This window comes from Hemitrygon akajei, chromosome 13 (genome assembly GCF_048418815.1).
Source record: "Hemitrygon akajei chromosome 13, sHemAka1.3, whole genome shotgun sequence".
NCBI classification, from domain to species: Eukaryota; Metazoa; Chordata; class Chondrichthyes; order Myliobatiformes; family Dasyatidae; genus Hemitrygon; species Hemitrygon akajei.
The window spans coordinates 88083673-88111519 of NC_133136.1; the positions used below are offsets into that span (position 1 = coordinate 88083673).

The 27847-nt window shown below is 41.9% G+C and overlaps 1 protein-coding gene across 6 annotated transcripts in view; it reads right to left on the reverse strand.

Moving 5' to 3' along the window:
• Window positions 1-300: 300 nt before the first annotated feature.
• Window positions 301-27847, reverse strand: part of sec31a (SEC31 homolog A, COPII coat complex component) — an 82042-nt gene continuing 54495 nt past the window's right edge. For 2 of the 6 annotated variants that reach the window (XM_073065016.1, XM_073065013.1), the window contains 8 exons: window positions 20656-20745; window positions 18254-18389; window positions 15709-16035; window positions 9829-9890; window positions 7902-8153; window positions 4974-5093; window positions 3654-3725; window positions 301-1127 (listed from right to left, as the gene is read on the reverse strand). In XM_073065016.1, coding sequence (XP_072921117.1) covers window positions 948-1127; window positions 3654-3725; window positions 4974-5093; window positions 7902-8153; window positions 9829-9890; window positions 15709-16035; window positions 18254-18389; window positions 20656-20745 — 1239 coding nt within the window. In that variant the 3' untranslated portion in view covers window positions 301-947. Of the gene's footprint in view, window positions 1128-3653; window positions 3726-4973; window positions 5094-7901; window positions 8154-9828; window positions 9891-11645; window positions 11685-15708; window positions 16036-18253; window positions 18390-20655; window positions 20746-27847 lie in introns of all 6 variants that reach the window. The other 4 variants (XM_073065014.1, XM_073065015.1, XM_073065019.1 and 1 more) reach the window with 4 other exon arrangements.

Consider the following 27847-nt stretch of genomic DNA (forward strand, 5'->3'; position numbering starts at 1 on the left):
CAGTTTCTGAGGTACTCAAACCACCCTGTCTGGCACCAGCAATCATTTCACAGTCAAAGTTACTTAGATCATAGTTCTTCCCTATTTAAATGTTTGGTTTGAACAATATCTGAGCCTCATGACCATGTCTGCATGCTTTTATGCATTGAGCTGCTGCCACATGATTGATGGATAAGATATTTGCATTAACAAGCAGGTGTACAGGTGTACCTAATAAAGTGGACACTGAAATGTACTTCTCTGATAATCAGCTATCTTAACAGCTATGAAGGATTAAAAGAATACTAAAAGGCAATATACTTAAATAAATTAATGTTTATTTAAAATAAGATGAATTTTTAGGTGTGTTTCCAATTCATAAAATTGAGCACAGAGCAGACAAGCTTGTTGGAGTTCTTGTACAGGTTACACTGCATTGCAAGCAGCTATTTCAACTTTTCCCAGAGCCTTGGTTGTTAACTGAGTATCATCAAGTCCTCATAATATACTCTTCCACTCTATGTAAATGCACTGTGCTAATCACAGACTTGTGATCTAAAAGTACACTCTGCCACCAAAGTCAGTGGGATAAACCTGTATTATCTCATATTTTGATCAGTCATGCATGTAGTTCGATTAAAACAATACTGTGTGGATTCCATTTGTCCTATGTAGGTCATATCATTTCATTGGTTCGTTTAAAAAAAAATATACAGGCAACATAGATTTAAAAGATCAAGGTGCATTCCCATTGACATAATTTTATCAGATTATATATTGGAATGTTTTGCCTTGTTACAGAAGGCGCTATGGTAAAATGCAACGTGGATTGAAGCAATTGTCCAATCTACATTTAACCACGAGTATTCAAATGGTCTTTGCTTAGATTTTCCCACCTAAGTCAGCATAGGTTTGGTCATCATTGATTTCGTAAAGTATATAGCTGTCTTTTCAAATACATTTTGATATCAAACACCTAGTTTATTAGCTTGGGTGAGGACCACCTTCAGAATCGGCATAAATGCTGAGATCTCACTGAAGTTGCTGGTGCTCACTATGTGTGTGTGTATGCTTAACCCTTCGGTGTAGTTCTGGCTTTCAATGCTCCTCGCTATGCTGTGCAAACCACCAATTATGACTGGCGAGAGCTGTAAGAAATGGAATAAATTATTAAAATTAACATCACATTTTCTCGACTACAAAACTTCTCTTGCAGCTAATACAATATTAATAACACCACTTTAAATAATGGTCTTCCAGCCCCTTCTAACAGAATTTATAGCAAGGTCAGCCTGATAAGACATGGATTCCTGATCAGAAACCGAGAATACTCCCAAACACAAGTCAACTTGTAGATTTAACTACTTATTTTCAAGAGTGAAATAAGTCACAGTTTTAAAGTGAGATTTATTAAAGTTCTGGCATCTTGGTATTAAAATGCACTACACACTTTGCCAGAAAGAATTAAAGATACACTCCAGCACTTGCATTGGACAGTGCAAACTCCCCTAGCAAAGAAAAGCCGGGATGGTGGACAGAGAGGTAGTGTGCACTGGGAAGAGGGTAAATAGAGAAAATATTTGATGGATTCCTGCAGTGGAAGGTAATATATGACTAAGCTTCCACCAGTTACAAGTCTTAACACAGCAGCTGTGGCTTTCTAGTACGGCTGTGGTGAATCAGCAAAACAAATTTCGCATCCAGCTGAAATGTTGCGCGCAGCTTTCCTACGCATCGTTAATATGGGCTGTATTTGCCACACAAATGCTAATGGTCCTTTGAAACAGGTCAGCTGGAATGAGCACATCAGGACTTGGTAACAAGCAGGAGACTTTGTTTCTGACTGGGAGCCACAACTGTTCTGGGCAGAAACGAGGACAGGTGAAGCAGTCTGAACATGCTGTTTATTTGACACTATTTTCATTCACATCATACAGTGAAAGGGCTGAAATACTTTTCCTAATGAACTTTAAAAAATATTTTTGGGAATACATTTTTTTCTTCCACTCACACAGCACTGGGAAGCAAATAGCAGAACAGTCTAATATCAGTGTCTGCCAGAACCACTACTTAAAGAGAGGACCAAGTTAAAGAAAAAATACTTCAAGAAGAATAAACTTGCAAACAGTATCAGCAAAACCTCTGCATATACTTATTCTGAGGAAGAAGAGATACCCCATATCCTCCACTCACTGATCACCCTGACCACACCAGGACTAGTTTTCAAGTCCAGTGCTTATAGGAATTGTACTTGTGTTTTGCCGAGCTGGGGGTGGCTGGACTCCAGTTCAGCATTCAACTTTGCCTTTTACCCAACACCAAGGAAATGCCTAATTTCTTCTAAGGTGTGGCCCTACTCACTACCCAGGGTGGGGCCACCGGGCACATTTGCAAGATGTCCCTGTTGATCAAATGGCTCGACAATACTCACCTCCAGGGCTTGTATGGAGGGAACAAGGGTGCTCTCAGCCGACAGCCTGTCCCACAGGAGTGGCACATGAGCAATTTAGAGCGGACTGCACACTCTCTTATGACTATTAATTTCTGAAATGGAGGTAGGAATCACTGTCCAGGGCCGGGGGCCTTTTTGCCCAGCTCAGCTTTCCAACACAGCAACTGAGTCTTCAGTGGTCAAAGAGATGCTTTCGAGAAAGTTAAACTTCCAACCGTTACTCTTGGCACAATCTCTTATTGTAAACAAGTGAACAATAGGATCCTCATCAGCCCATTATTTAATCAACAGAAAACAATGGGGTCCACGCCAGCTTAATTAAACAATACATTCACCTGGCCTGATGAATGTATTTGAAAAACATCACATGCAGGTGAAGTCACCAAGTAGCAAAAAAACAGTATAAATGTTACAGAGCAGTAAGGCTCGTTAGGAATGGTCAAGGAATGACAAGAGGAATGACGGAAAGACCAAGTGACTAGAATCCATTTCTCCTTCGTTTTCTGCAACACACAACTCGTTGGCATGGTTTTTTTAGCTTATAGGAATTGTACCTGTGTTTTGGAAAGCCCGTTTTAGAAATGGTTTGTAATTTAGAAATCTTTTCTGAGATAGAACTGCTCCGAGTTTTAAATGTGTCTTAAGAATCTTATCTAAATTCAAATGTAATGTTTAGTGTTTAAACTACTTCATCAGCTGGCAGTCTCTCCTCCGTGGTAGGGAGGAAGGACCCACTGCTCAAGTAGTGGGCACTGGCAGCTAAGCACGCTGTGGAGGATAAACAGGGAGGTGATCTTGCCTCTAAAGAGTAGGTGGCTACAGTATAACCTCCCTTTAGTGAAGGTACCCGTAGCTATCTATATTGAATGGGGCTTAAGATAATTGAGTTAAGAATTTTGCAAACAACAAACCTAACACTGTCACAGGAAAGCATTCCTGGAAGTTATATCTGCACAGAGTGGATTTTAAGCAAATTCCACATGGTGAGAGGGTTTATTGATATTTTTTGCAAAGTATCACTCTGCAGGATTTGGGGAAATATAAAAAATGAAGGTGGTTTTCAATATAGTAAAAATACAGAAAACATTAAAATATATATTTATTTCTTTAAATAGATGTTCATTGTCAAATCAGGATGATTAATGGTTACACAAAACCCGTAACAAGATGCAGCATGCCATAGAGTAGAACACAGAAAGGAAACTTGGTTTAAGTCACTCACCATTTGGTCCCGTAGCTTATCATACAGGGATTCTAGTCGCTTGTTAGCATCGTCCAGCTTTCTTTTGGTTTGCTGTACAAAAGTTTTTTTTAGAATAATCTAGTTAGCAAAAGATAGCAGCAGCAGAATCTTTAAATAAAGTTCACTGTAATCCTCTTGTTGCTATTAATGCACTTGAACACTCAGCAGCAGTTTCCCTTGCAGGTTGTGCAGCCCAGGATGCCTCAGAGTACTGGAAAGCCACTTTCCTTCCTGACTTGGGCTAATATCTGTATGAAGACCACAATTCTTCTTGTGACAAACAAGAGGAAATCTGCTGATGCTGGAAATCCAGGGCACACACACAAAATGCTGCAGGAACCCAGCAGGCCGGGCAGCATCTATGAAAAAGAGTACAGTCGACATTTCCGGCTGAGACCTGTCAAGAGACTGCACGCTCTTCTTGTAGCTGCATGGGTACGCCCCGCCCGACAGGCTAGGTGGTGAATAAAAATTATTGTAATTACAGATGAGTGGCAGTAGAATCAAGTTGGATGGGGAGGAGGGGGCACAAGAGGAAAAGTGAGATTGGTGCTTGATGACTGGCATAGACTCAATGGGCCAAATAGCCTGTTTCTATGCTGTGTGACTCTGCAACCCCACGTCTCTTCCTTCTAAACTAAAGTTTTCATCTGTTTAATTTTCATGACTTGTTGTCATGGGGTGATTGATTTGGAGTTTGGTTTAGAAAACCTTTCCTTCCCTTCCATCATCATTCTGTAATAATTCTTACTCAATGGGAGACTGCAGAACTGACTGAGTGACTGTCTACACCTGCCTTTCTTTGTGGTTTAGTGGCAATCTGGTATCTACATTGAAGAGGTGGTCACAGGACACCAAGAGGTCTTGTTGACCTCCCTTCTCCATCAGGATACGGAGACAGTTGCAACACGGGTATCGTGGTTCTAGCTCAGTTTAGCAACATAGGTTTGGGCTGCAGTTGGAGGAAGCCCACAGTCTCGGGCAGACCATGCGGAGTCTACAGAGGTCAGCACTGGGCCCAGGTCACTCTGGATGCAAATCAGCAGCTCCTTCACCTGCACCTCTGTGCTACCCAAGACTGTCATAATTCACTGCTTCACCTTGAGTGTCAAATGCTTTCAAAACCAATTCAACTTTGGCAGTGGAGCCCTACGATTGTGAATGCCAGACATGTCTAACTGGTGGCTCAGAGCTCAATCAGAGCACGAACACATCACAGGATCGTGTAAGAATATTCACCAGCCCCCCCCCCCCCCTCCCCACAAGAGTATTTAACAAATTAGCACAGTCAGTATGTACCGGGTCAGTAGCTGCATTCATACATCGTTGAATCAGTCCTTCAAACGTGATCTTCAGGATCTCATGCTCTTCTGGAATGGGTTTCTTGGCAATTTTCTCTGTTGTTATCGGTTGCACTGGCTGAACAAGTTCAAACAACACACAATTTTCAGATAAATTCAACACCAACTCTGGTATTACCACTATACACCTCTCAAAGTTTCCAGCATGGTACATTAAGTCAAATGGAGCTTCAGCAAGTGAGTCCAGCTGATGCGACTACGTTATTCATTACAGAGCTACCATATGATGAGTTGTGTAGGGCAACTGTGGCCCCAACGTCTGGCACATTATGCCAAAGGTCAAATTTATTCAATAAGAATAGAAACGTTTGCCATGGTGTGGCTAAAACTGAGATGCCAACCTGTGGAAATTGTTACAAAAGAGGATTCTGAGAGTGCCAGATGTCAAAGACAGAAGTGATCCAACCACCTACAATCAGATCAAGGTGTTGCAGTCCTGTCATATCCAGTCTTGAAAAGTGGGGTGAACAATTCAGACAGCTAACAGGGACCGAGGCAGAAGGAGCCTTGTTCGAAACGATGGCGGGGCCGGATATGCAGGGTGTGGTGGGGTGGGGAGGGGAGAGGAGGAAGAAAGAGAAACTATGTTAAAATGTTCCCAGTAACCTTCAGCCTGGAGTGCCAGGTGGATGTCCCAGCCTGCTCTCCACCATTACAATTATCCAACTTTATCAGATGTAATCCATTTCAAGTGATATGAAGGAAGAGATAATATACTGGGCACAATGATAGCCAAGCTTTACTATGAAGATACACTCTGGAATTAGCTGTTTCTCAGCCAATCTGACCCAGTACAGCCAGCCACCTGACACAATGGGCAATCGCTCGAAATTGTGAATGGCAGGACAGACCCAAGGCAGCTACTGGCCATCCAGTAAGGAGAAAAGCCCAGTTCAGCTTCCACTGGAATGTACCACAGTTAACCACAATGTAGCCCTGATCCAACCAGTGCACAGCAGGATGGCGAGTGGTCACACCTTTGAAATCAAGGCAACACAGACTGCAACAGAGAGCAGAAACAGAGAGCCCATGGAAACTGGGGACAGGGAGATATCTCCACTTATCACAGATCTGATGGTATTAGTTTACAGTAAGCAATCCCTCATGCACACCAGTGTCCAGGGGTCAAATGCTATTTCATCAGACTACCTTAAGTTCAGTGGCAAGATTCTCTGTCGTAGGTTCATAGAGACCTGCAGCATGGAACAGACCTTCACTCAATCCCAGCTACAATTCCCATCTAAGCTACCCTCCTTTCCCCACATTTGCTGCATATCGCTCTGGAACAGGGCTTCCCAAACCATGCTCCAAAGCCCTTGTATCCATGTACCTTTGTTTCAGTACTCTGAAACATTATTGCAGTACCGGCCTCAGCCACTTCCTCTGCTATCTCATTCTACATACTTACTGAACACTCTCTGGGTGAATGCGTTGCCCCTCAGATTCCTACTAAATCTCTACCCCCTCACCCTAAACCTATGTTCTTGATTTCTCCAACGTGGCCTGGTGCATTCACTCGATCTATGACCATTAAGACACAAGTTATCAGACCTTTCATTCCTTCCAGTCTGCTCCGCAAAACCCTGACCCTCATGATTTTATACACCTCGAGAAGATTGCTCCTCGTTCTCCCACACTCTACTGAAAGAAAGTCCCAACCTGCAGGGCCTCTCTCCACAACTCAGTCCCGATGTCCTGAATCCCAAGTTGTGCAGTGTTTAGTCCCAATGGGAAAATACGTGCTCATACTTTCCAGACCCAGGCTGCAGAGCAAATGGTCAAATACACAGCATTCAAGAGCGAGGCTCCACCCCATCCTTACAGTTACAATCACCAGTCCCTCATCATCAACCTTCTGGAGATCAAAACGGATCCAGAACTTAACTGGACCAGCCATTACAAATACGGCTACAAATCAGAGGCTGGACTACCTGTGAGAAATCCTTCACCTCCAGATTCCCAACCCTTTCCACCATTAAAATGCATGTTACAAGCATGGGAGAATTCTCTTGACAGGTTTGGCATCAACCCCACAAATCCATCACCAATATCATCAGGGATTAGAATAATAACTGACAACCAACTCACACATTCCTGACCTGCCTTGTACCTCAGGGAATGCCTTGTACCTCTCCCAGTGCTTCTGAGCAACAGCTAGCAGCTCCCTGCTATCTTCTCAAGAGCAGCAAGGGCTGGATGTGGATGAAAATCGATGGTCCTGCCATCAACAACAACTGCCCGCTGAAATAGAAAACACTATAAAAATAGATACCTGCCACAGCCAAGAGTTTACGTGGAGAGGAGCAGTGGCATAATTGGGACAAGAAATTAAGTGAAGATACCAAATTTGGAGAAACCTTTCTGTCGTACGTAAAACAGAGCACACATAAAGCACTCACCTTATCCCAAAATAAATCACCACACAGCCTGAACCAGCTTTCCTTCTTTCTAAATCAATCTTCTGCATTAAAGTACTGTACAACTTTACCAGTGTTTATAAACTAAACAAACATTTGACAGCCAATTGTTTTGCCCCCCTCAGCCTGGATTGTCCGTGTAACTAAAACAGAGATATGAACTAATGTTTAGATTACAACTGGCCAAGTCACCCTTTAGTTTACTTACTCCATTCCAATTGAAAGGAGACACAAGGCTGGAAATGACTCGAAGATTCAGCAGGCTGAGCTCAATCCATTCGGAAGGTGAAAGAAGATGGTGGCATGTGTGAGATTATATAGCCTACTTATATTGTGCATGTTTACGTGGAAGTTTGCAGTACCTGAATAAGTTTACTGATTTTGACTCAGCCAAGCTGGCCCTGGGTTTAATACAGGAACAGGTATAAAACACGAGAAAGCGGTTATACCAGCATGATGTCACCAGTCGGAGCGCCGGGCGCTTCTTCCGTGCTATGCTTCGGCACCATCGTCGGTACGGCTGGTTGCAACATTCCCTGATACGGATTCTGAGCTCCTGGGTTTGGAAGCTGCTGGGAGGTCTGGAACGAAGTGTGCGGTGGAGGAACAGACTGCTGGCTCTGGATTGAGGTCTGAGAGTCTGCGACTGGGTTCATTATGGGAGCAGTGATGGGTGCAGGAGGGGTGAAGTTGCCAGAAAACTGCAAAATATTGTAAATGAAAACGAGGGATAATTGTTGAACATATATTAAAAAAAAACAGACTGGTTTAATGTCAAAATAAGGTACATGTAGTGGAAATCCATAACTTTGTGGGACTCAGAAATGTTAAACCAACGGTTCACACATGCAAACATGCGTGCATATACTTATGCAAATATACATGTAAATTAATTTACCAATGAATACATGCATATTTAATATTGTTACAAAAAACACTAATAATAGAAACACAGCAATCTGAATGCAAAATACAGAAGAGAGTAATATTCATCCTGCGATCTGATATCATTAACAGCAAATTCCTGACAACCACCAGAGGCAAAATTGCTAGAATCTATTATTAAGGAAATGACAACAATCCACTTTTAATACAAAAGGACAGGGGCAAAGCAAAATAGATTTGCAAAAATGTAATCAAGTTTGACATTTTAAATTTAGCAGATAGGTCTGGAGGAACCCATTGGACGTCGAACATTTTGATTTTCAGTATACTTTCGATAAACTGCTATTAATTGTGGAACACCAAAAGAAACTTAAAGTGCGAATTTATTTTTAGGTTGGGAAGGTACTGGGGTCCCAACTACATCGTAATCTATATCCAAGGAACCCGAGTATAATATATCCAAGTCAGGTGCCCAGTGCAAGTTACAGAAGGATGCGGAGGAGTTTCAAAGGGATATAGCCAGGCTTTTTGAAACAGGCAAGGCCCTAGTGCATGGATGAGAGGGGATTCTGCAGAGATCAAGCTGACTAGGCCTATATGCTTTGTACCTTAAAAAGGAAGGAAGGTGATCTCATTTGGGCACAGCAGCATAATCTTGCTGACTTCATGTGGGCTCAAGCAGCGAGTTGAACGTGATATATGGAAGCCCATCTCATTGTTACTGAATGGCTGTCACCTTCAACTAACAGAAGTCTGTGGCAGTGCTCCTAGCGTGGCAGATTTCACTTAGAGAGTCCAACTGGGTCATCAAAATTTGGGAAGGGGTTTTGGCTAGGTCAGAAGAACGGGAAGCAACTTCAATAGTAATTCTCACCTGTTATACATCCCCACAGTATCTTTAAATAACAATTTTGCATAAAGTCACATTAAGAGTTTACAATTTCCTGACAATGTGTCTTGTTTATTATAATGTCACTCTCCCAGTGCAGTAACTATGCATTTCTTTGCCGTCAGACCTATTCCAGCTCCACTAATCCCTTATCTTTTTTTCCCCCCATATGCCAGTCATCCCTTCTTTCTCAAATGCCCTGGTCCACCCTAACCACTTTGTACAGCAGCCATTTAATTGAACAACCCAAGCATCTGTGGTAAAAAGGAACACGTTGGGGCATTTGACATGTTGGGGGATGGAGCACGGAGCAGCAAGAGTGAACTTGACACGGACAGCACCAGAAATCAGGATTGGATCCACGTTACCTGCTGTGCTGCCCCAAAACAGAAAGGTATAATGGCTGGCTTACATAGATAACACCATTCTAATTATGGACAAATAAATCTGTAATGGAAACTTAAAATCAGAAATGCATAGAATAGCTCCGTCTATTGCCTGGCCTAATTATAGTTCGGCCACTAACACTGGCCCACCTCACATACAATATCTGGCTTGGATCCCATGTTCCAGTTAAAAATATTTAAGGATTTGAAAGTTACCATTTGCTTCTTCTTTGGCATCCTATTCAAAGCTGGAGGGTCGTTCCAACCATTTTGTGGTCCTTTGAAAAAGAAACAGCTTTTTAAAAAATTATTATTTGAGTTACAAGAGTGCTTGACAAAAACAAGAAACTGCCTGAATGTCGATCTAAAGAGCATGCATCACTATTAAGACGAGAGGTGTTTTGCAATCTTTTTCCTTGGTTTGATTTTTTTCCCTCAAATCCCAAAATGGAGAAACCAACACGGAGGAGTTACTGATCTTGAAGTCAGCAGAACTGAGAGTTGCTTGGTTAAGAGTATTCAGTTGCCAAATTTTACTTAGCTATTCCGAGTGATGGTGAAGACAATGCTTCTAACTATTTGTCAGCTCTCCATCAAAAGCCTTAAAATAATTCTACATCCACTGACTAAATACGCAAAATTTCAAGCAAAGCTGGATTCAAAAATGACTGAACAGAATTAGCAAGTCAAGTAATTTGATATTTAGCAGCAACGTAAGAGTTTACAAAAGTTTTCATGCCTGCTCACTGTTCAACTGCTACAACTTAACTTCTGATCTTTTAAATGTCACTGAAGCACACTGAAATGCATTATACATTTCCACATTACATAAACGACAGAGGCAATGCATAACAGCTCCTTTAGTACGTGGTTCTCAAATTTTGGTTTGGTCTTAACCATTCCTGTTAACTAAGGTGCTTCCCAGTCTCCTCTGAAAGTCCTCACACCTTGCTCCAGCAAAATTACAGTTTTGACGGTTAAACCTACTTCCCGATTCCTCACATCCATTCCTCTCCAATCATTACACGCTCTGAATCATAAATCAACAAGCACACTTGCTCAAATTTTATGCTGCAAGCTGCACTTTCTTTGAAAGCCTTTGCCCTCTTATTACAATTCACAAACAGAATTTTAGCAGGATGACAGGACCTAACCAATAATCGTAAAAGTTACAGAAATGGGCTTTGAATACTGAACTACATCACAGCCACCTCTGCTCCTCACCATAATCTGACCACCTTAACATGCAAGTAATGAGCACTTCGCATTGAAAAACGTGTTCCACTGGATGTAGCGGAAAAACTGATGTGGCCAGCATTTTACTAGTGCCAACGGACAACACTGTAATAACCACCATCACCCGCGACCCACGTGAAAAAAATTGCCATAGTTACAAATACTTGTGTCAATACAGCGTCAAAGGGAAAATGAAATTGCCGTGTAATCAATTAGATTAATCTCTTGAACCTTGTGATCACGGAATAAAATTATTACAGAAAAACTCTGCATTATGTGATAGATTTTAATTATTAACTCACGGTGTAAATGGAACGACTGAGGAAAATAAAAAAGTCAAACACTATTAGCTAATACTAAATATGACATGTTTCCAGCTATGCATTAACTGTAGGATTTGCAGCTGAACATGCAACAGCAGTTTTTGCTCTTTGACCTTGATTTAAAAAAACCCTCTTCACACCTCACTAAATGTGAAATGCTTGAATCGAAAAGCAGAAATATTGTTATTTTATGCAAAATCTCACTGGATTAAATTAAAATTGAACCCAAAGGTTTGCAATTAAAGTAACCCTTGCTACACAGAACAGTGCCAGCTGTTTTATTTTCCTCGAGTAGAAGCATATTTAAACATAACACGGAGGCGTGGATCATCATGGTGCTAATGAAATCATGCATATCAGTTTCATTTTAATTAAAAATTGGCATCATTGGGATTATGTTTGAATTTTTACAGATTATTCTCAAATCAAATCAACTGAGATTTCCCGAGTAACATTTCATTAACTCTAGTTCACCTTCTAAGAAAATAATTTGGTCCTGGGGATACGTATCTCCTGCAGACAAAAGCAAAGTCAATTCAGAACCAGAGACACACAAATGTGGCTTATCGTTTTGTTAATTGGGTGATGTCAGAGCGATTTTGGGGTTTGGGACATGTACATTTAGTATTTGGGTTTGGCGAACAGGCTTCACATCTGAATACGTATTGTACGTTTAATTTGGGGTGCAGCTCTGAACAATGGGTTCAGAAAAGCTGTGAATCCCAGTCCAGACAATGCTGATTAAAATTCATTTGGATGTTTGTGGTGTGGATGTGAATCAGGAGGTGGTAAAGTTTGCACATTGTCTTAAAGAAAGCATTGTCCATACATTGTAAATCTGGAGTTGTCCTTTGATGTTTGGCACATAAAGTATCGAGCCCCACGTTGGCCCAGCGAGACCTTGCCACTGAAAGCATCTCTGTATGATACCTGCTGTAGCTGGTTTTTCTTGTATAAAGAAGCTGCTTTCTATCTACCAGTAATTTCTCCAGTGACTTCGTTCTCCCAGCAATAGATGATCTCAAATAATTTAGTAGTAGGTTGACATTTACCGGGCACATAAACCTCTCAGAGATCTGTTTGTGTCTCCTACGTTCTAGTAAAGCATGAATAAGAAGGTTAGTGTTTCAATGGTCAATCAGTCTGCAAAATATTCTGCCTACCCTGGAGTAATATGTACAAACAGTAACAAACTGGAAGCATTACTGAACAAAGAGCACAGGCTCCTGACTCCCAGCTTATAGGCTGGTGCTGTTTACAGACTACATGGTGACTCTGGCAATGTTTTCATTGAAAATACACATCCGTTAAGAGCTCCAGCCACATCACAAAAATCTGGAAACTACACTTCTGAGGATTACTTCTAAATTGAGCAGGAAATAAACTCTTCTCGGGCTTCCAGCCCAGTATGGGTGTCCACTATAATCGACGTTTCAATGGCAAATTCTGCCATCTTCTTCAGCGAGCAATACCACCTTGTAAAAAACCCAGAGCTGGAGAAACAGCAACAATAGCTCCAAAGCCCTCATCCCTGGGAGATGACAGATATACAAGGAAGATGGTCTACACCCGGAAAGAGGTGGAGGACTCTGGCGAGCTACTGTTAGCAGCCTATGCCCCAGAAGGGGAGATGGGCAATTTCATCCAATGGTGTGGAGGAAAGTTTAAGGAAAAGCATGAATGCTTTCTCATAGCCATTGAGTACAATTAGCCCATAACCTTCTATGCCTTGGCGACTCAAGTGCTTTTACACAGATTGATGTTAGATCTTCTGAGAAACACCAGCCAATCAGGCATACTACTGAACTTCACTAGTACTTCACATACTAGTGTCTGGGGTCTGCATCCAACATGAACTCAGTTAATGCACCCAGCAGGTTGGCAGCAGCTTGTTCAACTTCTCTGTCCCCATCAACTGAAAACCTTCTCCTGTGTGGGGAGCACAGAATATTAGACCCGTGGTTACCTGCATCGTTCATCCCCCCCCCCCAGTTCTACAACAGTGGAGTAATGCGAGACAGAGCTTTTACTCTCAAACTTCAAAGAAGAAAAAAGAATCTCTCTGCACACTTAATTTCTTCTCATGTAACACTCTTCAATGAATACTTCATCTACCAGCAGCTCCAAGAACTGTTACTACCCCTCAACCAACACAAGGGGATCACTACACTCACTGCCACAACATCCGATCTCACTTTAAGGACTCTTATCCTCTCGTTATTTATTTACATTTGCAATTGCACAATTTGTTGTCTTCTGCACTCTGGTTGAGCTTCCATTGACACTGTTATAGCTACTATTCCATAGATTTGTTGAGTATGCCCGCAGGAAAATGACTCTCACAACATTACATATTTAAGCAAAACACCTTGACATTGAAGCAAATTGCTGGGAAATGATATTAGTGTAGATTAGTACTTGTGGTGGGCCAAGAGTCTCTTTATCCTAAAACTCCAAGACTAATTCATGTCAAGTTTTCCTCCAATTCATTAAAGAGTGAGGAACTGGTTAAAGATGTCTTGATGGATCCATTCTGAGGTATACTCCTGACTCTAAGTTGCCTTTGATCAAGTGGAAGGCCTGGATTCCAATGCCTTCCGTTCCATTCCAGCCATCTAATGCCACGACAAACTGAGCTTTAGTTCACCACATCTTCTAACATTGTCTGAAACTATTAACTCCTGATTAGCAAGAGTTAATAATTCAGTTGCCTTTGACTGAAATAAACCATATATTTCCTTACGGCAAATTATACACAAATAAAGAATGGTATAATTCCTCTACGTGAACAGGGGAAGAGCAAATCTAATAAAATTAATGTCCCAGGACTCAAAATAACTTCATTGTAGTACTTTTAAATTAATTTGACTGATTTTAAGTTACCTGATGAGCTGAGATAAGAAACTGGAAAGATGTTTGCCGACTAGACTGGGCTAGTGTGCTTTACATATGGCTGGTTCATACCTAACTCAGCCAGCCACGTTCTCAGAGTCGCACATGAAGTACAGAAGAGGGTTTATGTGATGTGAGAAACACAAACTTCAGAAGACATTTCAAAATGTTCCACAAAAGAGACTGTTGGCTAAAACCAAGGCTCAGAGAGTTACACAAAGATTAACGAACGGGGAAGAAAATTGTGCAGAATAATAACAAAGAAATAAAGGTTCCAGAGTATTAAACCTTCTGCTGCAAATGTGCTGTGTCTGCCTGACTGCCTCCAGAGTACTTGCTGGTGCCTCAGCCTTTGTGATTCTTGCTTACTCTTGAGGTAAGAACATTCCCTTATTACTCTAGATGAAATGATGCATTCAAGCCAGAGTAGCCCTACAACCTCCAAAACGGAATTCAACGTATCTAAGTATTTACGGGAAACTTTTGGACCTGTTCTCCAACAGACATGGATTGTCCAAACTCTGAGATGGTTGAGCAATACAGTACAGAGGAAAGTTCCACAGTCTGGGTATAGGTGCCCATGTCCAAACACAGTTAAAATCTCGTTCAGACAATAAAGATGGTGAGCAATTTATTTTAAAAAAAGCCTTACAGTTAGGCTCCACTTGGAATAGCATTGTATTTCAAAAAGATATGGCCTCACAAATAATTCAGATTTAGCGGGTGGCTTGAGAAACAATTGGTTATGATGAACAACTGAGTAAATGTGTCACATTCATCAGAACTAGCGGAATTTACGGATGACGGGAAATATCCACCTCAGGGCTTCCGGGGGGAAGAGAGGGTGGGGAGAGAGGCAACAATCTGGAGTTGGGGCAATTCCAGACAAATCCAGGAAAACACTTTCATAGAACGGCATATGAAAATGTGGAATGTGTTTGGCAGAAAGCCAGTGACTTCAAACTGATTTAAAATGCAGTTGGAAGCAGAAGCAGAAAGGAAAATAGAGAAACAGTAAGAAATTATAATTCAAAAGATTCCGCTGTTGTGGAGGACAAAGTGAATGACATGGATTTGATGGACCAAGTATTTGCCATTTTGGTGAAAATCCAATCAAGTTTGTGTCTTTGCTGGCGAAGTGGAAATGCAGGAGTTAAAATAAATTAGGAATTAGTTGATGGAATTATAACTTGGACTCATCGCTCACGGTGCAGAGGGCAACTACCAGACCTGCAAGTTTTTCCAGAGTCAAAGTGCAACACAAAAATGTTCTATTTCACTTACTCTTCAACAATCACACAAATTGTGATCATGCTCCATGCATGGTTTAAACAAGCACTACCTTCATGAAAAAGCAGAAGTAACTAAAACTAAAGTCATGCCTCATTTTTGCTTTGCATATATCATGCAAGGATGTGTCTCGATGCAATACGCTTTTGCTTGTTAATGAATAGTTAAGCCAAATATTTTTCATGAAGGGGGACATTTTGAACAGGTCCTGGACAATGCACAGTAAGCTGTTATGGAGGACATGCTTCACCTCCCCCCTGCATATCAACCACAATGCCACTAATCATACAACGTTAAGTGCAATTCCTGTTGAAAGGAGAGAATGAAAGCCAACGACAAGCCAACGACAGCAGACCTGTTCTTTGTGAGGCAGGCAGTCCGATACTTGCAGCTGGTATACCTGGTGGTCCTGTTGAGGGTGGATAGGCCACAGAGGACGCCGGAGCTCCTGGTCCGCCATGCTGGTAGGATGCTCCAGAGAGAGTCGGAAAAGCAGAGGCGGGGCTGGAGGCTGGAGAGGAAACCTGCGGCTGCCCTTGGAACCGAGGGGCCATAGCCGAGGGCAAAGAGTGAGAAGAAGCAGGGGGGAAATATGTAGATGGGGCTGAAGGTGCAGAGTGTTGATGAGGTTGATAGTAAGCTGGGCCTCCAGCTCCGTGAGAGTACTGCTGTGGCTGATGAGCTATGAAACAAAATTACTCCATTAACAAGCAAGAAAAAATAATCGATTATATTATCATCCCATGTAAACACTAGACCACAGTGAAACTGAGAATAAACCCCACAACCTGACTGCTTTACAAATTTTGTATTGAAGTGAGCTTATTGGCACACAGTGTTGGCGGCAGCTGCTGCTCTTTCCAAGATAAACTGCAGCAAACGCAACACTGCAAACTGTGTTAGCTTCCACGTTCAGTGGATACGGAGCTCAAAGCTTCAGCCGAGATCCTTTGGTAACTCTACACAGCAGCAAGGAAGAGAACCTTCCACCCTGATTTTAAAGGGATCAGGCACTTGTTACAGGTGAGCACTATTCTTCTAAAAATGTTCGATGTTTTCTCCAATCACTACAATTTACTAGCTTGGAGGAGGCAGATTTGGAGGGGTTTTTGTTAGCTTTGAATTTCTGCCCTCTGAGACACCTGTAGGCACCTTCCTTGGCACAGGGCACAGTTAGGAGAATGAGCAGAGGGCAGATACAACTGTTCGAGCTGCTGGAAGAGAGAAGGGGACTCTGACCACAATATCTCCTTCAGCAATGTTATTAAAGGCGAAATTCTCCTGCACAATCCACAACGCCACTATGCTTCAGTAAGAACTATTAGACTGGAGCTTTTCACTTCATGCGGCCACAACTTCAGGCAGCTCACTGTCAATATCCATCAAGGTATTTGTGCAGATTAATTAAACTAGATGAGTTTGGCTTCTTGGAGCTGAATTCATCACAATATTATTGAGGGTGCCATCTAGTGTTTGTGTAAGGGAATTGCAATTGAAAAGGAGCGAACTGCATTCTTTTTCATGCAAATGGTGCTGGCTTTGGCTACCTTACACTTAATCCACCTGCCGTCCAACACCACATTTCCCTCTGTGCTATAACTGGCCACCTCCTCCCCTCTCCCAATCCAGTTTCAGGCTCTCGGTTTGAAACGTCGACAGTCCCATTTCCCTCCACTGATACTGACTGATTTGCCGAGAGCTTCCAGCAGCTTGCGGTTTCCTTTCCGCTTGCCAGAGAACAGCTTGAGTAAAACTTAGTTACACTGTTTTGCATTTATTATTGACCTCCATGTTCTGGCCTTGGGAGCTTAAAGAGAGCATGGGAAATGGGGTCCTGGCCAGTTTATAGGGAACTCAGAAAACAACACATCCAGTCAGATGCCAAACATTTGAACAGGAGGTTAACAGAGAATTTCTTTTTCTCCTTATAACATTGCTGAAGGCACAAAATGTAGAAGCAAGAAGAGTGGTGGAGGGAGTCAGGCAGCATGGTTCCCACAAAATATATTTCAACCAACTTGTGATCCTAATACCCACTTTATACCTACCACCCAGTCCCGATTTAAATAGTGATTCAGTGAAAAACAGAGCTCAATCCAACAGGCTTATGACAGAGTTTACAGTTCACACATGCCTCCTATTTCAGCTCATTACTTTTGGGCAAACTTCTAATCATGCTTCCCTCAATTAACTTAACCACCTCAACTGTGGATTGTGTGGCAAGCTCTGCACTCCCACTTGTCTGAAAAAATGAAGTTCCTATTGAATTTTATATTGACAGCACTGATCACCTGCAATTCCCCAAGAGTGGAAAACTCTTCTCAAATTCTAGGCCCGTTTGAAGATTTGAGGTTAAAGGTGTACTGTGGGTACCTGTCACCATTTGCTTAACCCAAATACCCAGGGAATTTACATGAATGTATCGAAACAGAATTTACAAGATGTAGCTAAAGGTAAAATGTAGAGTGCCAAACATTTATCACACTTTTTCCTGTCAGTAAAAATGCTTCATAATAAACTGGACAGCAAAAACAAAATGGGAGCATGAAAGGATATCACCAAAATAAAGATTCTACGCTTTAAGTTAGAGAATATTTTCTTAAGTAAAACTCGTCTGTTAAAACCTTAAACATGCATGAACATTAACTTACTGGACAGTTAATCAGAACTCGACCCATAGGAATTTTATTTCCCACATTTATTGCTGGTTTAGGATCACAATTCTTCCTGTTACCACATTACTATCTTGACTTCTGTGGGTAACAGACATATTCAGGGATCCCAGGTTGCTCAAAGACGCAAACTTTCTTCATTGCTACCATCTGGCCTGACTAAGCTTCAATTATTCACCGGATAATTTCCGTGACTCATAGCAGAGAGGGTGCTCCAACTAAACTTACTTGGGGGGAGGGTCTGACGGGATCCAATCGGGGAATAGAAGTTGTATGCAGCGGATGTCGAGTTCGGTGCCTGGACCTGCCCAACAGGATTTGGAATCACCTGCGGTGCGAATCCTGGTGGTGGGGGGGCTTCACCCTGAGGAATGAACAAAACAGCCTGTGAATATATGGAACCAAACTTTGATAAAATATGTATTTATTAGAAGGATAAACAAGATGTAAACAGCATCAATCTTTTAGAAAGCTGGATGGATTTCAGATACCGTTGAATCATGGGCTAGCCCTGTGAGCAATTTCATTCAAACACTGACACTGTGACTTTCTTCTATCAAGTACCAACTTTAAAATAAACTACATTTGTACTGCTTCTCTTGTTTAATATTGGTCTCAGAGCAGCTTTGACTGATGCAGGCACTGAGTAGGAAAAGGAAGATTTTGGAGAAGAGCCAAGGAAAAAGTTCTATTTTTATTTTAGAATGATATGTATTTATTGAAGTGTGCACGGTAACAACTCCAAGGATTCGTGGAGAAGAACTGCTGGGGATTTGGAAGCACTAATGGAAACTGAGGGACAGAAGTCCCATCAGAAAATCAAAGTGGAAAGTACTTTGCAAGTTTGGGTCCAGACAAGCAGCCATACAAAATGTATTTTCAAGTTTCTTACAGAGAGCTGAACTGCCGTTCCACTCACACCACTGCCATAATGCTATTTCATTTTACTTTTATGACTCAATACAAAATGGAAACCAAAGTCTTTATGTAAAGGAACTACAGTTCTTGGTCTACCATCATGTGAAGAGCAAGTTACAACAGCAAAAAAACCAAATTTACTGACAAACCATTATTTTTACTTAAAGTCTAGCCACATTACTTGAGCAGAGAAATGCAAAATATGTTCAACTTGCAACACTTGTCAAAGATCATGTCTAAAACATGACTTATTAAATATGATGGTAATCTCCCTTTTCACAAATCTAACACATTAAATTTTAAGATATGGTCCAATTTGGAAGTTGAAATCAAATTCAGACATTTGTGCATTAGGGGTGATATCTGTGAGTTTCAATCTGTGCATCAAATTTCATTCTTAAGTGTAGGAATGTTCAAGCCAGCATCTTACTTCCCTTTTGCACATCCATTTTCTCTATTTTTTTCTAGATAGCAATTAAAACTGATGGTAATTGGTTTAACAGTTTGACAAGGTAGTCCCTGAAAAGAAAAGATTTCTAAAATTGAAAAAGGAATAGAACTAAACTCCAGTGGCTTTTTAAAAAAATCTTATCTGTGACATCATCTAAAACAAACTTGGAAAATATGAATATTAGAAACAGGATGTCTTTCTGTGTGCTTCAGAATGACTGACAAAAGACTAGTTTGTTGCTCCATCTCTTCACTGCTGTGTAGATTTATTTTTGCATTCAACAAAAGTGTGCCAATGTGCTCAAGCGTGACCTATATATTTTTTGAGCTCTGCAAAAATAAAATCGTCACTAATAGGCTCTTCAGTACAACAACTAACAGCTTCTCTAGTAATCAAGTTTAGTAATCTAGTTAATGAGACCTGCGCATTGCAGCAGCAACTGAATTTTTCAAGTACCCTCGGCATGTCACTTCTTCACTTCCCTCAGTCAAACGTTTGCTAAATACTTGTCATGACAAACTATGCAGGTGTCAAATTCTCACCTTAAATTACAGTTAAATTCAATTAAAACCAACTTAAGTACAATTAAATTCTCATCCTAAACACAATCTCCTGCCTGTCCCCGTGAAGTAAGTTACTATAATGAAAAGTCACAACAGTAAGAACAACTGGTCTTAAATAATCTTATTTTAATATTTTTTTATATTTTTCCCTTGTTGGTGTTTGGTGCACTCCAGGAACAGCTGGTGCAGGGAATCAAATCATCAGCTAACTCCCCAGATGTGATCATTTATGCAAAGTCAGATGGCTGGATATTACCCCCCCCACCACCAAATTTAAACAAAATAAAACTGAGGCATCACTAAACCAGGAATAGAGCTCAGTCAGTGGGCGGAGCAAGTCAAATTGCTAGGACAGAACTGTTTCTTGGTTGGCAGCACTAAACACAGGATATTGGATCTCATGCCAGGCCTTCAAGTTAACAAATTTCACAACATATGCTGGTGATCATAAATCGGATTCTGATTCTGAAGTTGCAAAGTCTCTGTTTCTCCTTCCAAGAAACTGATATATTTGAGGCCCACAATTTTACTTCACTTTGGAAAATGAAATTTACTTTTGGAAAATGTGTTGCATTTATAGAACGTGCAACTATTTGACAATGTTTAGTGCTACCGGCCAAGGATTAAATTCTACCCCTGGTTTCTGCTGTGAAAACAAGGCTGCAAAGTGAGAGAGCAGGAGATTAACACCGTTGTACCTGTGTGTTAGATGCAGAGAGTGGAATAAAGCTGGGAAGGGCAGTGGATGTTTGATTACTCCATGATGTGACTGTGCGGGCTGCTCTAACCTGGAGCAAACAGAGACAGACACCAATAATGGAAAAAAAATAAGGAATCACACAACACGCATACAAAAAATAAAGGATGGCATAAAAGCTCCCATCAGTAACACACAAACAAAAGTAAATAAAGACCAACGTTATTTAAGACACTTGCATTTTGAAGATGAACAATTTCACTCAGCCACACACACAAAATGCTGGAGGAACTCAGCAGGCCCAAGAGCATCTATGGAAAAGAGTACGGTTGATGTTTTGAGCATGCTGAAGAGTCTAGGCTGGAAACGTCAACTGTACAGTATCCCTTTCCATAGATGCTGCCTGGCCTGCTGAGTTCCTCCAGCACTTTGTGTGTGTTGCTCGGATTTCCAGCATCTGCAGACTTTCTCTTGTTAACGATATTACTGACCACATTTGAAAGATGTTTTAAAATATTGTACTGCATGCATTCTATTCAAATCACCACTGTTTTTCTCCTGAAGATGCACACCATCAATTGCATTACAGTGTCCCATAAAGTAGGTTTGGCACCGAGCATCTTCAAATACTCACACAAGACTCACCTAGGGTAAACTGTCGTAACCTTTTCCCTCACAACAGGGCATCAGAAGCAAGGCGCCTCAGGTCTAAGGCGAGACGGGAGATTTAAAGGGGAATAGAGGAAAGAGAATTTGTTTTTACTCACTGAGAGCCGTTTATATCTGGAAGGAACTGCCAGAGGAGATGGCGTACTCAGATATAACCATCACAATTAATAGCTATTTTGTTAGGCACGTCCTCCAAGAGATCACAGCTTTGCCGTACAGGTTAGAGGCTTGCGTGCCTCAATGACCCGGAGATCTCAGTTGGCTGGAGTCAGGGCTTTATGGTAGGGTCACCCATGCCAAACAGGTCAAAGGGTAGAGGTCAGATTAAAAGTGGACAATTAGTCCTCCAGGGTCGGGGGTTCAGCTCAGGGCCAACAACCCTAACCGGTAAAACAAAACTGTTATGGAAACAGCAATGAAGAATCCTTCTACAGAATCCTCCTCTTGGACAGGCAAGTGGATGAAAGAAAAACAGAGGGTTATGGGGTAGTGTGTGTTTAGTACTTTTTTTTTAAGGATTATATGGGTCGGCACAACATGGAGGGCTAAAGGGCCTGTACTATGCTATAGTGTTCTATGATTCTATGGTGCATCTGAGTGTGACGGTATTCCCGAGTCTCCACCCGGCTGACAGTAGTGAAAAACGAGGAGTAGCTACTGGCACGATGAAGGAAGCCTTAATCCCGCCAACACCAAGCTGCCAGTGTAGAAATTCAGTGGACTCTTCCCAAGGTTTGAGACTTACGAGTTAAACAAGATGCATTACTGTTCACCGTGCCCATGAGAAAACGGGGCACAATCTAATCCTGGATAAGGAATGTATGGGCATTATCCGAGTATTCTGTCAACAGAGAGATGAGACGATCAGAGAAGGGGGAAATTGCTGCACCAGATTCAACCTGGCTGGTGCCCAGTTGGTTGATCAGCAGGGCAGTGCTGAGGTTACAGTAAGGCAAACTTCCCACATCTCTAGTCCAGACAACATCTGCCGGAGCTGAGGACAGGATTGGATCCAGCAGACCTGCATGCTCTCAGGCTAAACAACCTCCCAGGGTTTGCCGACAAGGGCTGGACAGGAATTACAGCTATTTCGCAAGGCTTCCCAGACTCTGGCAAACAGTAGCCTACAAAAACAAGTTTTACTTTATTTCAACAGGGTGCAGACTTCTCCTGTCAGACACTTCAGCTGTGTGCAGAGATCAAAGCAGTAATGCAATATAAACATACTGTATTTTGAACAAGCACCATCCAGCAGCCAAGGAGATGGAACCAATTCAACACATATTACCAATTGCTTCTCATCTCAAAGCAAAGGCACTACTATGTGGCTGTGGAAGTGATCAATCAGAGTGTTTTTAAAGCTGACCACAGAAGTTCACCCTCTGTTACAACTGCTCAGCCTGTGATAAGAGCACCATACAGGTTTTGAACTTTGCTCCCGAAACTCAGCTCAAGTTCCAAAGGGGACCAAGTTATGGAAGCATACCGTCATTCCACAGTACTTTCAGGATCGACACTCTCATCTTGCGACTGTAGATGCGAATGCCTTCTCCCACGGGTTTAGCTTGTCCCCAAACGGTATCAGGAGAAAGGATATAGTAGAAAGGCTATTTTGGTTTTCCCCACCTCGGCAGGATATTTAGAAAGTAAGAGCAGTAAAAAAGGTTGCAGGCCCAGTAAACCTGCTGGAAACATGCTTCTAGTCCAGACAGCATATACTGGGAAACTTGGAACACTGTGGCTGCACCTTTGAATCAAGCAGGGGGAGCATCTCTTTCTCTCTTTTAAACATGATAGTGCTTGAATCTGCTAAATGATTCCACCAGTTTCAGATTGGTGTGTTGCCAAGCATCGCTGACGGAAATAAAGCCAGGAAATGGACTAAGGCGGACCTGTGGCTGCAGAAAAATGTAAAAATTAAGAAACAAATTCAATCATCACAGATGGGGACATCTGGGCAAAGAGGTGGCAGACTGAACACAGTGCCAGGAAGCGTACAGTCATGCACTTTGGTAGATGAAATGAAAGGGTTGACTGTTTTCTAAATGGACAGAAAACACAAAAAACTGAGGTAGAAAGGGATTTGGGAGCCCTTGCGCAGGATTCACTGAAGGTTAATTCGCAGGTTGAGTCTGTGGTGAGAAAAGCAAATGTGATATTAGTATTTATTTCAAGAGGACTAGAATATGAAAGCAAGGATGTAATGTTGAGACTTTATAAAACACTGGTGAAGCCTCACATGGAGAATTGTGAGCAGTTTTGTGCCCTTATCTTAGAAAGGATGTGCTGAAACTGGAGAGGGTTCAAAGGAGGTTCACGAAAATAATTCCAGGATTGAACTGTTTATCATTATGAAGAGTGCTTGATGGCTTTGGACCTCATTTAAACCTATCAAATGGTGAAAGGCCTCGATAGAGTGGATGTTTCCTACAGTGAGGGAGTCTAAGACCAGAGGACACAGCCTCAGAATACAGGGGTGTCCTTTTAGACCGGATATGAGGAGGATTTCCTTTTGCCAGAGCGTGGTGAATGTGGAATTCTTTGCCACAGGCAGCTGTGGAGGCCAAGTTATTGGGTATATTTAAGTCAGAGTTTGATGGATCCTTGATTAGTCAGGACATGAAGGGATATGGGAGAAGGCAGGAGATTGGACCTGAGAGGGAAAATGGATCAGCCTTGATGAAATGGCAGAGCAGATTCAATGGGCCAAATAGCCTTATTCTGCTCCTATATTTTAAGGTCTTATGGGACATGCAATCACTGGGGAAAGAGGTAAATTTCCCTTAGATAAAATGAAAGTGTAAACACAATTCTAGAAACATCTTAGCAGTGTGTTACCAGCAATGCATATAAATGACCCTTTACCCATGAGACAAATGCAGCAAAACGAGCTGTATTCTTCAATCAGACCCACTCGTTAATCCTGTCGGAGTTTACACAGCCAGAACAACAGGACCTTAGCACACATCAGTCATCATCTGAATGTTCTGCCTCAGGTTAAAAACCCAACTGGTGATACATCCAATCAGGAATTGTGACCCATCGCCAAGGAAAGCTCTGGCCATGGGGCAGGGAAGCAAAAATCGAGGTAGGAAAAACTGGCCAGGAAAGAAAAATCTGCAAATTCTTTGAGTTCCTGGGTGAATCTAATAATCCAGAAAAAGACTGACCCAGATGGAATAATCCAGAGCAACACACACAAGATGCTGGAGGAACTCAGCGGGCCAGGCAGCATCTAGGGAAAAAAGTTTCGGACTGAGTCACTTGTGTCTTTTTACATAAAACTTCTGAAGATACTTAGCCCTATAGAAAATTGTAACTTTTCACTACAAGGTCTGACATCTGAATATTTTACCATCAAGAAGGATGCCAAATTTATGGAAACGTGGATACTGTCATCACATCGTTTTGATGGTGAAGGTTTAAAAGATCAGCAAGTCCTATTATTATGCAATTGTCAGAAAGAACGGCTGGGCTGGGGTCTTGCAGCTGTGAGGAAACCACTGTAGTTGCACAAAAAGGGGAGTCAAGTTCACAGCGAGGAAAACAAAACAGTGACAGAACTGTCAGAGTCTGAAATAAATAAATCTGGAGGACATGATGAGACGTCATTAACGTTCCACATAAACGGCCCCATGTTCTCAAATCTCCAGTAGTCACTCCCAAATACAGGGTATTCACTATTGTTGCTACGAAATGGTGCTGCTCAGTTGGTGGAAATGAACATTATACACTATGCATCTACGCCATGTTGTCTCCGCTCTGTGATAAGCTCAGGCTGAGGCTGTGGGCCTGCGCCAGGCTCCATGTCTGACGACTCACTTTCATTCTCAATACTACCTGCTTACTTTTACTGTTTGCACCATTTGTGTTTTCCCCCTCCATGCACATTGGGTGTTTGCTGTTTTTTAATGGATTCTTTTGAGTTTCTTGTTCTGTGGCTGTGTGTGAGGAGACGAATCTCAAGGTTGTATAATGTTTACATAGTTTGATAATAAATGTTCTTTGAACTATACAGTAGTTATTCTTGATTCAATACTCTCAAATCTGAATATATTGAAATACAGTACTTCATCATAATCAACTCCTGAAAAGATTTGCTAACAGTGCACAAATGGTGTTATTCAAACAGGTGATCTATGCGTGTGCTGGTAATGCACCAAGATGGGAAATAAAAGAAATATTGGCAATTACATACAAACTCATCACAAAATAAGAAGGGCTTCAGATAATGATTGGCTGTGAATCTCGGGTAGCTCTGAGATTGAAAAGGGAAACCTGGACCAGGACCAGGGCCAGATACTTGTACTTTCCAGAATATGATGCTTTGAAAGTGAAGGATATCAAACAACAAACTCAGATGAGCAGAACACATGACTGGAAAAGAATCTTAAAAAGAAATGTAAAACAAGAGAAAATCTGCAGATGCTGGAATTCCAAGTAACACACGCAAAATGCTGGAGGAACTCAGCAGGCCAGGCAGCATCTATGGAAAAGAGTAAATGGTTGATGTTTCAGGCTGAGCCCTGCTGAAGGGTCTCAGCCCGAAATGTCGACTGTACTCAATGCTGCCTGGCCTGCTGAGTTCCTCCAGCATTGTATGTGTTAAGAGGAATGTATTTTGTTTATAATCTTGTGAAGGCAAAAATTATCGTAGTGAAAATATTGAAAATACTGGAGTTGTGTAAGTAATTTTGATTTGTTAACTTTGATTCACAATCATCCAGCTCTTCATTTAATGAGAACAAATCAGTTGCACAGCGGACTTCAAAGTGAATGGTCCCGGGTTCGAATCTAGCTGGCCCCTCGCACACTTCCCTTCCGTGTCAGTGTCGAGCTAGCAACTCAGCCTCGTAAAAAACAGATTAACGCTAAGGGAACGGCAAAGTTGCTGCCCAATGTGCCACAAAGGCACAGAGGGGAACAATGAGGAATCAGGAAGGAAAACGAAACGGGGGATAATACAGTGCGTTTCATTGCGATCACAATGGATGGTCCAGCTGCCAATCTACATACCTATCAGACTCAGTCAGCACCCCTGAGGCTTTTATTACAGCACCAAAAACAAGGGATTTAAAAAAAAAACAAAGTTATCATCAATAATGAAGAATCAAGGCAATGATAGAAAAACAAAACGACAGCATTTTCCCTGGGGGAGAGAGAAATGGCCTTATTGCTTCACAAACAAGTGCAGCCCGAGGAAGTCCCCGTGTCTATTCACTCACATCTGTACAGACCAGGTGGACCACTTACACAAGAAACTCTGCAGATGCTGGAATTCCAAAGTAACACACACAAAATGCTGGAGGAGCTCAGCAGGTCAGGCAGCATCTATGGCAATGAATAAACAGTCGATGTTTCGGCCCGAAACCCTTCTTCAGGACTGAGAAGGAAGGGGGAAGATGTCAGAATAAAAAGGCAGAGGCAGAGGAAGGTGGATAGCAGGACTGGGATAGGTGAAGGTCAAGGGCTGGAGAAGGGGGGATCTGACAGGAGAGGAGAGTGGACCATAGGAGAAAGGGAGGGAGGAAGGGATCGAGGGGGAAGTAACAGGGAGTAATAATTCATCTCACCTGTCTATTACTTCCCCTTAGGTCCCATCCTCCTTCCCTTTCTCCTATGATCCACTCTCCTCTCCTATCAGATTCCCTCTTCTCCTGCCCTTGACCTTTCCCACCTGCCTGGCTTCACCTATCACCTTCCAGCTAGCCTCCTTCCCCTCCCCCTACCTTTTTATTCTGACCTCTTTCCCCTTCCTTTCCAGTCCTGAAGAAGGGCCTTAACCCAAAACATCGACAGTTTATTCATTTCCAAAGACGCTGCCTGGCCTGCTGAGTTCCTCCAGCATTTTGGTGTGTGTTGCTTACAGTGAACCATTTTCCTGTTAACGAATGTCACTTACACTACTTTTTTTTGCCATTTATGTCTTTGCACAGTATGTCAGCACAAATCAACCCATTTCTTATCATCACCTCAGTCTGATTCTGATTCCAAATTCTCACAGATGCTATATAACAACTCTCTAACTGAATTTACTACTCCAGAATTTTATGTCATGCTCACAATAGTATCGTTCTACAGGAAAATCCAAGCCAACATTTACTAGAGCAACACACACAAAATGCTAGAGGAACTCAGCAGGTCAGGCGGCATCTATGGAAAAGAGTGAATAGTTGATGTTTGAGGCTGAAACTCTTCTTCAGGACAATTTGCTACAGCTTTTCAACTTCCTGACTGGCTTGACAACTCTCGTCCCATTTATCAAACATTTCCATGTCTCTTTGTAAGATGCTGTTATGCACTGTGTCAAAGGTGATTTGTTCATTCCTGTTGCCCCATAAATCTCCCTACAACCGAGCTGCTGGTAGATACTAAATAACTAACTTTAATACTACTGCGGGGGGGGGAAAAAATCCATTTCAAATTATGTTCCTAGGTTGAATTACGTCTTCAACACGCAATAAAAACAGAAAATTCAGGTCAAGCAGAATCTTTGCAAAGAGAAACTTAGTCATCAGAATGAA